This window comes from Corvus hawaiiensis, chromosome 6, assembly GCF_020740725.1.
Source record: "Corvus hawaiiensis isolate bCorHaw1 chromosome 6, bCorHaw1.pri.cur, whole genome shotgun sequence".
Classification (NCBI taxonomy): Eukaryota; Metazoa; Chordata; class Aves; order Passeriformes; family Corvidae; genus Corvus; species Corvus hawaiiensis.
In genome coordinates this window covers 55,629,808-55,643,938 of record NC_063218.1, presented here as the reverse complement: position 1 = coordinate 55,643,938, position 14,131 = coordinate 55,629,808, and the positions used below count along the sequence as shown (strand labels likewise).

The window sequence follows — 14,131 nt, the reverse complement described above, 5'->3', positions numbered from 1 at the left end:
CTGCATTCAGCCAAGAGAACAAAGGGTTTAAGGGCAGACAGGACTCTGTATCTTAGAGTGAGCAATGCATAATGTCTTATGCAATCTGCACATCTATCATATCTGGAATACCTGAGCCTTTGCTTAGGTTGCAAAATACATCAGTGACAACAGGGGGGTTTATTCCTTTAAATTTCAACTAATTTTTAGGTAGTTAATGACTTATCAGTATTTAAAAAACAAACAAAACCCATATTTAAAAGCCACAGGTATCATGAATCAATGCATCAAGTCAGGACTGTACTAAACATTGAACTTTTTATGTTCACTCAGAGCTACTGTTTTCACAGAGTACTGGGTTTGCATGGCCAGGTTTTGGCAGTGAGAGGCTACAGGGGTGGCTTCTGTGAGTAGCTGCCAGGAACTTCCCTCATATCCGACAGATCCAAAGCCAGCCAGCTCCAAACAGACCCGACGCTGGCTGAGGCCGAGCCCATCAGTGACAGTGCTACTGCTCCTGAGATAACAGGAGGGAAAAGCCTGGGCAGCTGTAGCCAAAGAGAGGAGTGAGGATGTGCGAGAGGAACAGCCCTGCAGACACCCAGGTCAGTGCAGGGGAAACAGGAGGTGCTCCGGGCACTGGGGCTGAGATTCCCCTGCAGCCCATGGGGCAGCCCAGGGTGAGGCGGCTGAGCCCCTGAGCACAGGGAGATCACAGGGATGCTGAGATCCACCATGAGGGTGGATATTGAGCAGGTGGATGCCTGAAAGGGGCTGTGACCCCAGGAGAAGCCCACGCTGGAGTAGGTTCATGGGCAGGACTTGTGACCCCCATGCTGGAGCAGCCTGTTCCTGAAGGACTGAACCCTATGGAAGGGACATGCTGGAGAAGTTAATGGAGAATTGTGTCCCATGGGAGTGACCCCACACTGAAGCAGGGGAAGAGTATGAGGAGCCCTCCCCCTGAGGAGGAAGGAGCAGCAGCAACAGTGTGTGATAAACTGATCATAACCCTCACACCTCATCCCCCTGCACCACTGAGGAAGAGGAAGTAGAGAAATTGGGAGCAAAGTTGGAATAACTAACTCTTCAATTCATTCCTAAATGAAGTTCCTAAAAACGTACCTTGGACCTAAATACTGTATTTAAATTAAAACTGGCTATTCTGAACAGATACTGAATTATATTATTTTAAAGGGATCATATTTTGGTATAGTTTTGTTATGATTTCTACAATGCACTGTAGGCCTACAGCACTCTAGGAAAAGCATAAACTTGTCAGAAGTGCCATAAATCCCAGAGCAGCATATTTCCAGCTCACAAAGTGTGTTCCTGGGGAAACTGCCCCTGCTCACAGCATCCCCCTGCAGCCCCGGGGAAGGGCCAGGGCTTCCCCAGACCTGCTCAGCCTGTTCGGTGGGCGAGGGCTGCCCACGCTGTGCTCGGGCTAGACCAGGCACCTCCGTACAGGAGACAGGCACATCCTAACTCACTGCTGAAAACCTTCAAAGTTGAGCTCTTTTCCTAAGTGGAAGCTGAGAAAAACAGTAAAGAGCCCATTAAAAAGACCCTTCCTTTAGAGATGAAAAGCCAATGGATAAAATAGATCTGCACTAACGTAAGATTTCTTTAGGTCTGAATAAATAAGCCAGTGTTTTTCCTTTTTAAGCCATTAAACACATGATTTAAATTAAAAAAAAAAAAACCTGGGAACTTTTTTTTTTACATGATTTAGATACTGTCAGGATGTAAAGGGTCACAATCAATTTTGAAGTTAAGTCCTTACTAAGGGGAATGGGATGAGTTCACACCTCATATGAGGGTATTACCTCAGCAAAGCCCGCTGCACACTGAACACGCAGTGTATTAATTTACTACATGAAGGCCTAAGGTTTGGGGTTTTTTTGACATTTTAAATTATGAGGCATCTGCAAACAGACCCTAAATCTGAATTGCACATGGATTTTCCACACCAGCCAATTCTGATTGCCCCTAGACATCCCCTCCAGCATTAATCACTCACCCACACTACTGTAGTTCATATTTCTTTTACAGAAACAGAGGTCTGCAAAATTCTTAAACTCTTGCCTAGAAAACAGGAATTATTACTTCTGTGGCAAACTAAGTTTTAAACATAAGGGACCTAATTCTGCCTTCAGTTATACTGCCATAAATCTTTAACAATTCCATTAGATTTATAACAGTGTAACTGAGGAGGAAATTGAGCCCAAGATATTTTCTAAATCGGTAATTAAATAGCAGAATTTTAGTTTGGCACACGGTAAAGACCTCTTAGATTACTTCTTTGGATAAGGCTACATACTTTTTTGTTCCTTGAATAATGATGTTATGAACAAATTAAATCATCTTATTTTCAGCAGCCTCTCTCTTATTCTGTTATTCTGCCACATCATCTTATGGAGCATCAATATGGGGCTAAATATTGCCTCAGTTTCCCATCCACTTTCTCTCTCCTCCATATAAATCTTGTGGCTCTCCATTATTTGTGCACAGTATACAGCACCTCGAGGACCTTTTCTTGTTTGGTTTCAAGGAACTACTATATTAAGCAAATGTCTAATAACAATAAAATGGCATTTAGTCAACTCCCTTATTAGAGGAGCAAGACATCCTGTGGTCACATTATGCAGAGATTGTACTTTCCAGGAGATGCAGCTGCCTCTCCCTGCACACAGGATGTGGTGCAGGAACATGGAATTGCCACAGTTGCCCTAAGCTCCCCCAAGGGTCACTGGATAAGCTGTGAAAGGAGCCCCTTCAGCATTAGAGCTTAGATGGCACTGGGGGGAAGAGGGCTCAATTCCCAGCTCTGCTATAAAACTCTTGATGACATCAGACAAGTTATTTGGTCCCTCCAGGCTGCTTTTCTTCATTGGGCAAGGGCAGCTTGTAAAATTTCCTGTCTCGTAATTTTAATAGAATTGGGTTTTTAATGGCTATTTTACCTCATTTTAATTTTTGCTCAGTATTTCCAGCCCTAATGCATCTTTCCTATTATTTCCCACTTTGCTAACCTCACATGCCAGATTCCACGCCGTCCCCACCAGCTCTGCGTGTGTCACAGTCACAGGGGTCAGTGGGAGGCTGGAACCTGGGACAACTGCTCCCAAATAGGGGCTGAGAGAGATCAAGAGCCTTCGGGGCAGCCAGGCCAAAGGGCTTTCTGAACTGTCCCACCTGTTAATGGCACTCCTCTGGCCACCCAGCTATGTAGCTGCAGAGGCCTTTTTTCGCTGCCTGGCAGGATGGAAAATTCTGCGGGCGGCTCCTGCGTGCGCTATCCCTTACAGCAATTCTCCTCAGCACGCGCCCAGCCTCTGGTGATTGGGCCTCCTGCAGCTAAAAATACCCTGTGCAGTCCAAATATGTAACACACAATATATGCCTGCATACCTCACCTACCTAAATATATGCCTACATGCCTACCTAATAACAGCTACAAATATGAATCATACTATTTCTTTGCAGAGTGCTCTCACGGGAGGTTGCTTTCAGTTGCCAAAGCAAGGTCCCAGCCAAGAGGTAGCCAATTCCTTGTGTATAAACCTCCTGGCTGAGGACTCCTAAATACATTTTAATTGGCTGAAAGGGAACAGATTTTATTCACACACACAAACCTATTTGCACATATATGTATGTGCATGTATTTTTATATAGCTATTAGTAAACACTTCTTTCACCATTAATTGTACTAAAAGGTTTATTGCTGACAGTCAATCCAAGGAAGAACTAAAGAAATGAAAATGCAATTCTTGTTCAAAGAATTAAATGCTGAAGTTACCAGGCCACATGAAGGCACCTGCTAAAGTGATCCAAAGACTACTTTCACTATGGGAAATTATTAGTTGTCAACTATACCCAGCCTGCCGTCCCCAAGCCCCTGAAACTGGGACCCAGTTGGGCTAACATTTTCCTTTTCTCAATGCCAAAGACAGCAGTGTTACCTGCTAGTTTAGGGGTAAAACTGGTGCTGAATCCCAGTGGCTCTAGATGCTTTTCTCGTCTGTGTTCCCTACACACCTGCATTGCTAGAATGACAGAAAAAGCAATTTCAACTGTGATTTTTATTTAATTAATCCTTTTCCTTTCCATGCTAACCAAACACCAGTTGATGTTAAAGTAGAAGTAAGAAAAAGTGAAGCAGCTTCAGGCAAATAAACTTCAGATGTTTTAGCTCTGCTGCAATGATTAGGCAAACTGAAAAAGCATTTTCTTTGTTATCTGAAAACTTGGCATACTCTGCCTCACCTACTTCCACACAGATTACTGGAATATGCTCCCAAACACCTCCAGGCATGTTTTCTGTGCTGCTGTCCCCAAAACTGTCAGGCATCAAGGGTGATACAGTTGCCTACAGACAAACCAAGATTCAGCCCAAGCCAAATCCATCCCTGGCTGCTGAGTCCCCTGTGTACCCCCTCCTCCAAGAAGGGCAACCAAACAAGGAACTGGGTTGATGACGCGATCTTTTTTGAAGGCCTATACACCTGGTAACCTCTGGCAAGCTTACTGCCCCCTTCAAGACAGAAAGGAGATCTCAGTATAAGCACGAAATCTACCTGCATCCAGAAAATCCTCAGGAGGCTTGACCTAGTTGGAGATGGCTGTTGTGGGAAGGCTGTAATTAAGCAGTCGTGATAGCGATGCTGACTTCTCACCCCAGAGAAGGTGTGTGTTGATCACAATTTCTATTAACAGTGCCTGAGTACCCTGTAGGTAAAATTGTAATGGTGTTTGACTGACATCCCAGCAACTCCCACAGCATGCAGTGCCTTCTCAGGGTTCCAATTCCCTCGTGAATTTGGGATGCACTGCTGTCCCCTTTACATTAGATTTAACAAGCCATAGCACTTCTCTGCATTTAAAAGAGCATTCATGAAGTGGAATTAGCACATTCATGTCCTCAGTTCGTATTATTTTTGCTTAAAAAACATGTTCCTTAATCAAACAATGTAAACACTTTGTATGCCTAGAAGAAAACCAGAAAAACTGCAGAGGAGCCTTTTTCTACTAACTGAACCATTACTTCTACTGAAAGTCTGTAAACTGTTAATCCATTAGTGTCTAATTTCTTAAACTCAAATTCCAGACTTGAATCATCTGGAAGCCCAGACCCTGAAGTATTTTTCTCTGATGTTCCAGACCAAGTGCCCCACATGAAATTGTCTGTAGGACAGGAAAATATTCATACAATGGTATTAATGCAACATCTCAAGGGCACCACAAAAAAAAAAAAAAAAGAAAAAAAGAAAAAAAGTCCTTCATGCATCTGTTAGGAAATCCCCATAAGACTCAGATAAGATACATATTAATTTTGAATAGCAGGCCCTCAGGGAATTGTGTAAGGCTCATGTCACAAGCACCACAGCACTTACTCTCCAACAGTTAGCCCAGGGTCACCCCTGTGAGGTGTGGGGTGGGACACAAACCTACTTCTCAGGAGACTGCATGTCCTCAGAAAACCAAAGATGCTGTAAAATTTCTTTGTGTTCCCACTGCTCCTTGTTCCCAACAGTGCTATTTGTTATCACACCATGAAGAGGAATTCAAACCTTACAGCCCATAACAACCCCCAAGTGGGCTTTACTTGTCCAACTCAATTGTCCCCAGGTTGCCTGAACCAGAAGGTGTTTGCCCTAGGAGCAATCCCAGTTCTACAAGGAATGAGATCGAATAAACAAGTCAATTTCTTTTCATGCTATCTACATGCAGGGTTTTCAATTATCTCAATCTCTCAGTGCTGTGCAACCAACTAACACACTACATCAGCCTGATCAAGGCTGTTTTAACTACCTCCTAGCACGACAACTATTTCTTAAAGCTGCAAAACTCTGCCTTCTGCAATTACAGGATCACAAGTTCATCCTGAGAAACCAGTGCTGGAAGAAAAACAAGATAATAGAAATGACACTAGACAACCACCTAAATGTATCCTGGATGTTCCAGTGAGGTTGCATCACTTCAGTGCTCTCAGACTAACGTGTGTCAGTCCTAAACAACGTTATTACCAGAAGAACAATGTCATAAAGGAAAGACACTCTCTTGCTCTGTTTACTATAGCTGTTTGAATAGGAATAGCCACTAAATAATTCTGAAGTAGAAAAATGCCTGATCTGAACCTGTCCTGGTAGCTTCCACTTAGTTCCAGGAAAGAACTGATGTTGCCAGTACCTCCTCCATGCAGTGCCTACTGAACACTGGGAGACAGGGGCAGCAGCCATACTGCTGTCCTTCCCATGAACAGGCTATAAGGAGCTTTCTACAAGTTCCCCTTTACATGGGTGACTGAAGAGAACATGTTTAGTAGAGAGAGGACAAAGCCCAAGTGCTAAAAATCACTTTCAAAGGATGTCCTGCTCTTTCTGATGCATAATTTGTCAGCCAAACTTTCTAGTATATTTTCCCATTTCGTTTGGAACACGTCACACTCCTAACCCAACACAGCCAGTGGAACACCAGATCGCTGTGCCATGTACCTTCCACAGCATTACTGACGCTTTCAGGTGTGGTGCTTACCACAGCCTGCTCTCCTCTGCCTGCTCCCCAAGTAGGAGTTGATACCCTTATCACACACAACTCTCACTGTCCCACTGGGGTTTTCTCTTTAGGATAGCAGGTTATGGCAGAGGTAAAAAAAAAAAAAACAGAGAGATAAAAAATTCTCTGTCTTACGAAGACTCTGTCACTTTATCTCAAAGCATTGACAATTTACCCTTGAAAGCCCAAGGAGAAAGATTAAACCCTGTTCCCCCACATTTCAGAAATCTTCAAGGACCAGGAAGCCCAACAACCCCTCATTTCCACCGACAGCAGGGCCTGTTGCTCAGCTCACAAAACCAGATCTTGCCTTCCTGCAAGCACGGCCTGCTGATGTTGCAAGAACATCCCCACATTGCAGAAACAATCTCAGGCAGATTTGCTCACAACCCAAGCGATTTCAGCAGAAACTTCCCAAGCAGACATCGTATCTCTGGCCCTTCCTGCCCTTCCCTGCTGGCTGAGGGCTCGGCGCGGGTGTGACACACTGAGCAGGCCCAGCACTGCCAGAGTGTTTCTAGACAGATTTGTTTGCAGCCTAAGAAACCCAACTAGTGGCTTTCAGAATAGGAGTCCCATCTCCATTGCATTCATTTGGTGCATGTTGCTGAGAGAACAAAAAAGGAAAAAAAAAAAAAAAAAAACAAGAGCGTATCTTTGCACAATGATTGCAGGAACAGATGAATAAACACGAAACCTGATCCTTCACATCTGGTATTTCATCACTCCCAATACCTTATTCGCATTCAAATATCTTTAATACTGTGGAAACTTTACAAGGTAACAATGTCTTTATGGAAGCAGTAACTTTCATGGAACTTTTAAAATTAAAAGCGACGGTAAAAATAATTTGTAACATGTTACTGTACTCTTCATAAAGCTATTTAGCTCACACTTTCCTAATAGAAACCCAGGAAAACACCAAATAATAGCAGTTAGCTACAGAATCAGGCAAGCCTACAGAATAGGATTTCTTTTGTCAATGTTCTAGTTCAAAGTTCAATTTTAATACCCAATTTACAGAAGGTGCTTTGGAAATGAAGACTGTTATTACTCATCATGCAAAAAATTCTATTATCTGAGCAGAAATTTTTCTGAAAGTATCATTTTCCCTTTACAGTGCATGCCAAGAGATTTTATGTATAACCTAATAAGCATACACAGTTCTGAAAGGCTGCTATGCAATTTCTAGCATTAATTAGTACTCATTCTTCTCTGTAAAACTACTAAACATGCTAAAAAACTCCCTTTTAATAATCACTACATACTTTTAAGCAGTTTTATTGCAGAGATAAATACCTCCGATGCAAACTCATAATTGAAGAGCTGTTTACATGTCTCAAAAATTAATATCAAATTATTTTCTTGTCTTAAAGGCAAAATCCACCTTTGCTACCTTGAGGCTAATTTAGCAGGGCTGATAACAACGTCTGCAGGCATATTCCACTTGCTAGCAGGTTAATGGCACTTTGGCATTGTCCCTAGAGGTCCACTAAAGCCACATCTTGCTGTAGCTAAATTTAAAAAAAAAAAAAGAAAAAAAGAAAGAAAACGTGCACACAGAGCCAAGTCCAATCCCGTGGTAACTCCAGTGACTTCAGTGTTACACCAGGGATAAAAGTAGGGCTGCATTATTTCACAGCAGCTTTCATTCTTGTAATCTTTTCCAAAACACTCTCCCAGGAGCAAAGACAAGCACAGGCAAATATCTTGCCAGTAAGTGAGTTCACAGGGATTGCTACAAGTTACTAAACTGCCAGCAGCAAAAGACCAACAATCGGAACAAAGTACAAATACAGGACAGCCAATGCCCTCTAATGGGCTGGAGTTTTACTATGAGCTGCAAAAACATGGACACGGAAATTCATCAGATGGAACTCTGAGAGGGAAGGCAAACTATAGGCTGTCCTACTTTGTACCAGAGGATGATGTTTGTGTTTAATCAATACTTCTTTTGAGGCAGTACAGATGAAAAAAGTCTTACCAATGCCTTGGGAAGACAAATGAAAATGGGTCTAACAACTCAAGTCTTTCCTCCGTGGCCTACGCTTGACTGCTTCCACAAAGAGTGTGAGCATCAATTTATAGATGTGTTCCTCTATCCTCCTTCAAGCCTCCACAGTTATACCCTCCTCACATTTTTTAGATTTTATTTACTTTCAGTCAATACTGTACAAGGAGCAAAACCAACACTGTAAGACCTTCACAAACTCGCTCACAAAGGAAAGGGAAAAGGAGTGATGGATAGAGCTTTCCTGCAGGAAACTTATCAGGGGCCCCTTGGCCTTACTGTGTATGCCCTTTCTCTCAAGAATTTCAAAACTAGTTTCTGGAATTTGCCCATCCAAACCAAAACAAGCATCTTTGCTTCTTACCCAATCACTTCCTATGAATTTATAAAAAAGATTTTCATTAAGCTTTCATTTTGTTTTCTGAGGGTTTCTTCAAGGAGCCATAACCCTGGGTCAGCAGCAGCCTGAAATGCTCCTGGTCTTGCACAGGTCACAGTTTTGTCTACAGCCTGAGGATGCCCCAAGGCAAGAAAAAAAATGTTAGGACATCCCCTTTCCTCTCCCCAGCCAGGGGCCCCTGCAACCCTCTTCTGTGGGGATAGGATCAAAAGTCTTTTGTTCTCATCATCCTCTTGTGCCTTAACTTAACTTAACTTAACTCACATTTTTGGGAAGGCAAGGGGAGAAGAAAACACCCTCCCCTTCTCTTCCCTCCTTTATCCGAGGTCTCAGCTGTAGAGGAAGAGCTGAAGTGATTCAGGCTGCCCAGAGAGGTCACGGATGTCCCTCAGTACCACTGGCACAGCTCTCCCATCACGAGCCACCCTTCTCTCACCCAGGTGGCACTGCGGGCAGGCGCCACTCGGCCACCCCTCACCCACAGATCCCAGTCCCCTCAGTCCTCCTTGAGCAATTCTCCAGGTCCCCTGGAGCCAGCTGACCAGGAGGCTGAACACAGACCTCTTAGGAACGCCAATTTAAGGATGATTTTTAGACCACCACAAAGAAGAGTGAAGAAACTCTGGCTGCTTGCTTACATGAATGTTGCAAAGTTCTCATTAAATCAAAGGCAGAGACTTAAAATATTTCTTCAAGCAAAATCTCTGCTCTTCTCAAAGTCTCCCTCCAAGGATCAAAAACTACAATTGCTTAACTTAATCCACACAAAGTGATCATTATATTTGCCTCCATAAAGATCAGATTTGTTCTGGTGCCTATATCTAAAGGTAATTTCAGTTAGAAAATGAAATGGTGCTCTCTTGACCTTTCATCTTACATGGTTCATGAATTACTGACACATTACAATATCCCCCAACACTATGGAAGCTTAGCCATATTGCAATGTCTCTCTTGTAAGTGAAATAAACTTGGTATGCCACTAAAAGGCATTAAATTATTTTCATTATGCCACACAGAATGTAAAACACTTACACTGTTTTGATTTCAAAATCCTTGGAGAACAATTATGCTCTCAGGGCCATAAGACTCTATTAGAAAGTCCTCAGAAACCTAACATGGTTTCAATAAATCCTCAAACACTACAAAGCAGTCACTCAGTTTGAAGAATGAAAACATGAGTTTATCCACTGCAAAGTCAGGATGTAAATTCTGCTCAAACAGTACCCTGCACTTCCTAATTTTTTTCTACTCTATCAGGGCAACACTTTAAGTGAAGTTTTCAGCATCAAGCACGCATAGCTCATTTTTTGATTGAAAATTAACTATATTTGATTTAGGATTAGCATAAATATGAGATGTGCCTGTGCTTATGGTATTACTAGCTACCAGTATTAATCAGCAGTTAGATATGCACAAATGGTTTTATACATATATCATTTAACAAATGTCAACATTTAGGGTTAGGAACCATTAAATGAAATCAGTGATTGTCACAATGCATGGATAAATATGTTATTTATTTATACAATGGCACCAAAAATGCTTCAAAACACCAAAAAGCAGATTTCAGGAGTAACTAGTGTGGTTGTAGGGATCCCGACTTAAAAAAAAAAAATGCAGCCAGCCTTATTTTGGCTGGTGAGCTGTTCAAGCCTAAGTAAGGCTTTAGAGCATAACTACACAATAAGCTTGTTTGTATATACATGCTTATGTACTCCTAGAAGGCGCACAACCTTCTAATTAGGCAAATCATCTGCCCTTTCCAAAGGAAAATAACAGCACCGAGAAGCAATCAAAACAGGCGGAAACGGGCGAGAAGGAGAGGACAGGAGAGATTATACTCCCTGGGGCAGGGGGAGAAGGGGAGTGCGGGAGAAGGAGGAGGGGGAAAAAACAAACCCAGGCAGGAAACCCGGCCCCGACAACTTTCTGCCGAGGGCAGCTGAGATGCCTCATCCCGACTCTTCCTTCCCAGACAGGACGTTCGGTGTGGCCGCGGGGGTGACACGGCAGCTGCGGAGGGGGCCGGGTCACCCGGCAGTGCCCGTGACCTCGGGCGGGGCACAGCTGGTGGCAGCTGCAGCACCATCTGCTCGGGGCCGGCCCCCTCTGCCCCGCCAGGTAGCGGCGAGGGACGGGGGAGCATCCCCGGGGCACTGCCACCCACCCCGGGGTACGGCCACCCATCCCGGGGTACGGCCACCCACCCCGGGGTACGGCCACCCATCCCCGGGGTACGGCCACCCACCCCGGGGTACGGCCACCCATCCCCGGGCGCTGCCACCCATCCCCGGGGCACGGCCACCCATCCCCGGGCACTGACACCCACCCCGGGGTACGGCCACTCACCCCCGGGTCACTGCCACCCATCCCCGGGCGCTGCCACCCATCCCCGGGGTACGGCCACCCACCCCAGGGTACGGCCACCCATCCCCGGGCGCTGCCACCCATCCCCGGGCGCTGCCACCCACCCCGGGGCACGGCCACCCATCCCCGGGCACTGACACCCACCCCGGGGCACGGCCACCCATCCCCGGGCGCTGCCACCCACCCCGGGGTACGGCCACCCATCCCCGGGCGCTGCCACCCACCCCGGGGCACTGCCACCCACCCCCGGGCGCTGCCACCCACCCCGGGGCACTGACACCCACCCCGGGGTACGGCCACTCACCCCCGGGTCACTGCCACCCACCCCGGGGCACTGCCACCCACCCCGGGGCACTGACACCCACCCCGGGGCACGGCCACCCATCCCCGGGCGCTGCCACCCACCCCGGGGCACTGCCACCCACCCCGGGGCACTGCCACCCATCCCCGGGGTACGGCCACTCACCTCCGGGTCACTGCCACCCACCCCGGGGCACTGCCACCCACCCCGGGGTACGGCCACTCACCCCCGGGTCACTGCCACCCACCCCGGGGTACGGCCACCCACCCCGGGGTACGGCCACCCATCCCCGGGGTACGGCCACCCACCCCGGGGTACGGCCACCCATCCCCGGGCGCTGCCACCCACCCCGGGGCACGGCCACCCATCCCCGGGCACTGACACCCACCCCGGGGCACTGCCACCCATCCCCGGGCGCTGCCACCCACCCCGGGGTACGGCCACTCACCCCGGGGTACGGCCACCCATCCCCGGGCGCTGCCACCCATCCCCGGGCGCTGCCACCCACCCCGGGGTACGGCCACCCATCCCCGGGCGCTGCCACCCATCCCGGGGCACTGCCACCCACCTCGGGGCACGGCCACCCATCCCCGGGCACTGACACCCACCCCGGGTCACTGCCACCCACCCCGGGGTACGGCCACTCACCCCCGGGTCACTGCCACCCATCCCCGGGCCCTGCCACCCACCCCGGGGCACTGCCACCCATCCCCGGGCGCTGCCACCCATCGCCCCGGCAGGTGCAAAGGGGCACACGGACACACGGGTAAGGGCTCTGCCGGCCCCAGGGAGGAGCTTGGAAAGTGGAAACGAGAAAGGAACGGAGCGAGAGAGAGCTCAGAGCAGCGGGACGAGAGCTGCACAGCCCCGCGCAGCACATGGAGATGTCAGTACCCTTCCGCAGAGCGCGTGTTTATGGAATGCTGGCAGCGCGTCATCTGATTTAGAGCAGCTCGCACGGAGGGAAGGGCGGGAAAAAAACGAGAGAGAGAGAGAAAAAGAAAAGACACAAAAGCACCCCTAACTTGCCTCTTTCATGGAGAGACTCCTGAATGCAACAAGAACTTTATCTCTTTTCAGTTCAGTGTCGCTTAATCTGCCACACCACCATGCAGACTGCGCTTCCCATTTCCCTGTCTTCACCGTTCCGTGAAAAATAAAGAAAAATGCCTATTTTTTTAATGCCTGAGGAGTGACACATTTAAATGCTTCTTTTAAATATTCGCATTTAGCCACAGCATAGAATTTGTCAAAGGCAATTATATAATAAGGTAACTAATAAAATTCTGTATCAGTACTGTTTCCTAGTGCCGGCAGTGAAGGAACTGGCTTGGACAGTCCTGAACACCACATCAGCTCAGCTGAGCTCTCTCAGCTTCACATATTTCTTCACAATTTACTCCAAAAGTACCAAAATCAGAACCAGGAATATTGTGTAGAAACAAGCTGGGCTCTACAGTTCTCATCTTGGAACAATTATTTCCAAAGGCTAAATGTGTACCACTTACCATACATTTTGCCTTCATCTGATAAGATGATTTTCCTCCTCCCACATGGTGGATAGATAGCTAGAGCCTCCTGAAAGCTCTGTTCAATGTCAGGGCTCCAGACACCTTCTGCATCATTGTCAATAGGTTTATCTGCAGAATCACTCATTCTTTCAATATCTTCGGCAGGACTCTCGCTGCCGCTCCAGCTGCTGGGCTCAATGGTGATGGCTGGGGTCTCCAAGCCTAAGCCTGGAGTCTTCAAGGGAATAAACCTGCAACACAAACAACCAACCCCAAAAGGCATTAAAGGCATGGAACTCCAGGCAAACATTTCTGCCTACTTCTGATGCTAAGTTAACAGCAGCTGAGCAGTAACGTGAGCACAGGAAGCACCCAGGAAAAGTGAAAAATTGAGAAGCATTCTACCTCAAATGAGCAGAGGTGGAGCAATAAGGCTGTCAGAAGAGGAACTCTATCACATTTTCTGTGTGCAATTACACGAGGGCATAGAGAATCAGATTATTTTTCACAAATAGTCAAAGTGGGGGAAAACTCTCCAGCCACATTTCATCTGGCTGAAGACTGGCACCCTTAAAATAACAAGCCAGATCCTCAGGCAGGGGGAAATCAGTGTACTTCCACTGGCTGGAAGGGAAGCACACCAATTTATGCCACAGTGACCACCAGAGCCTAAAACCATTTGAACCTAAAAACAAAAGCAAAAACTATTGTTCACATTCATCCGGATGTCACTGGATTTAATGGAATTATACCAGTGATGCCACAGCTCAATGTAATTAACTGGAAAAGGCTGTAATTTTCAGATCTTACCCAAATAAATAATACAATCAGAATCCAAGCTACATACAAAAAGAAATCTTTAAAATGATAATACCAGAGCAAGGAATTACAAGAGAACATACATGCTTTGCCTGACTTAAAAGGTCTCTGTCACAGAACCAGAGCAGAACAAAAATTACAAGCTTCAAGTTGCTGAATCAATTTAATAAGAAATAATTTAATAT

At 46.4% G+C, this 14,131-nt stretch overlaps 1 protein-coding gene across 2 annotated transcripts in view; it reads right to left on the bottom strand.

Annotated features, from left to right (window-relative positions):
- The window catches only part of TEAD1 (TEA domain transcription factor 1), a 100,912-nt gene extending 87,540 nt beyond the window's left edge, over positions 1-13,372 (bottom strand). For both annotated transcript variants that reach the window (XM_048305753.1, XM_048305754.1), the window contains exon 1: positions 13,125-13,372. In XM_048305753.1, the coding sequence (XP_048161710.1) occupies positions 13,125-13,272 (148 nt within the window). In that variant the 5' untranslated portion in view covers positions 13,273-13,372. The remainder of the gene's footprint in view (positions 1-13,124) is intronic.
- Between the last annotated feature and the right edge of the window lie 759 nt (positions 13,373-14,131).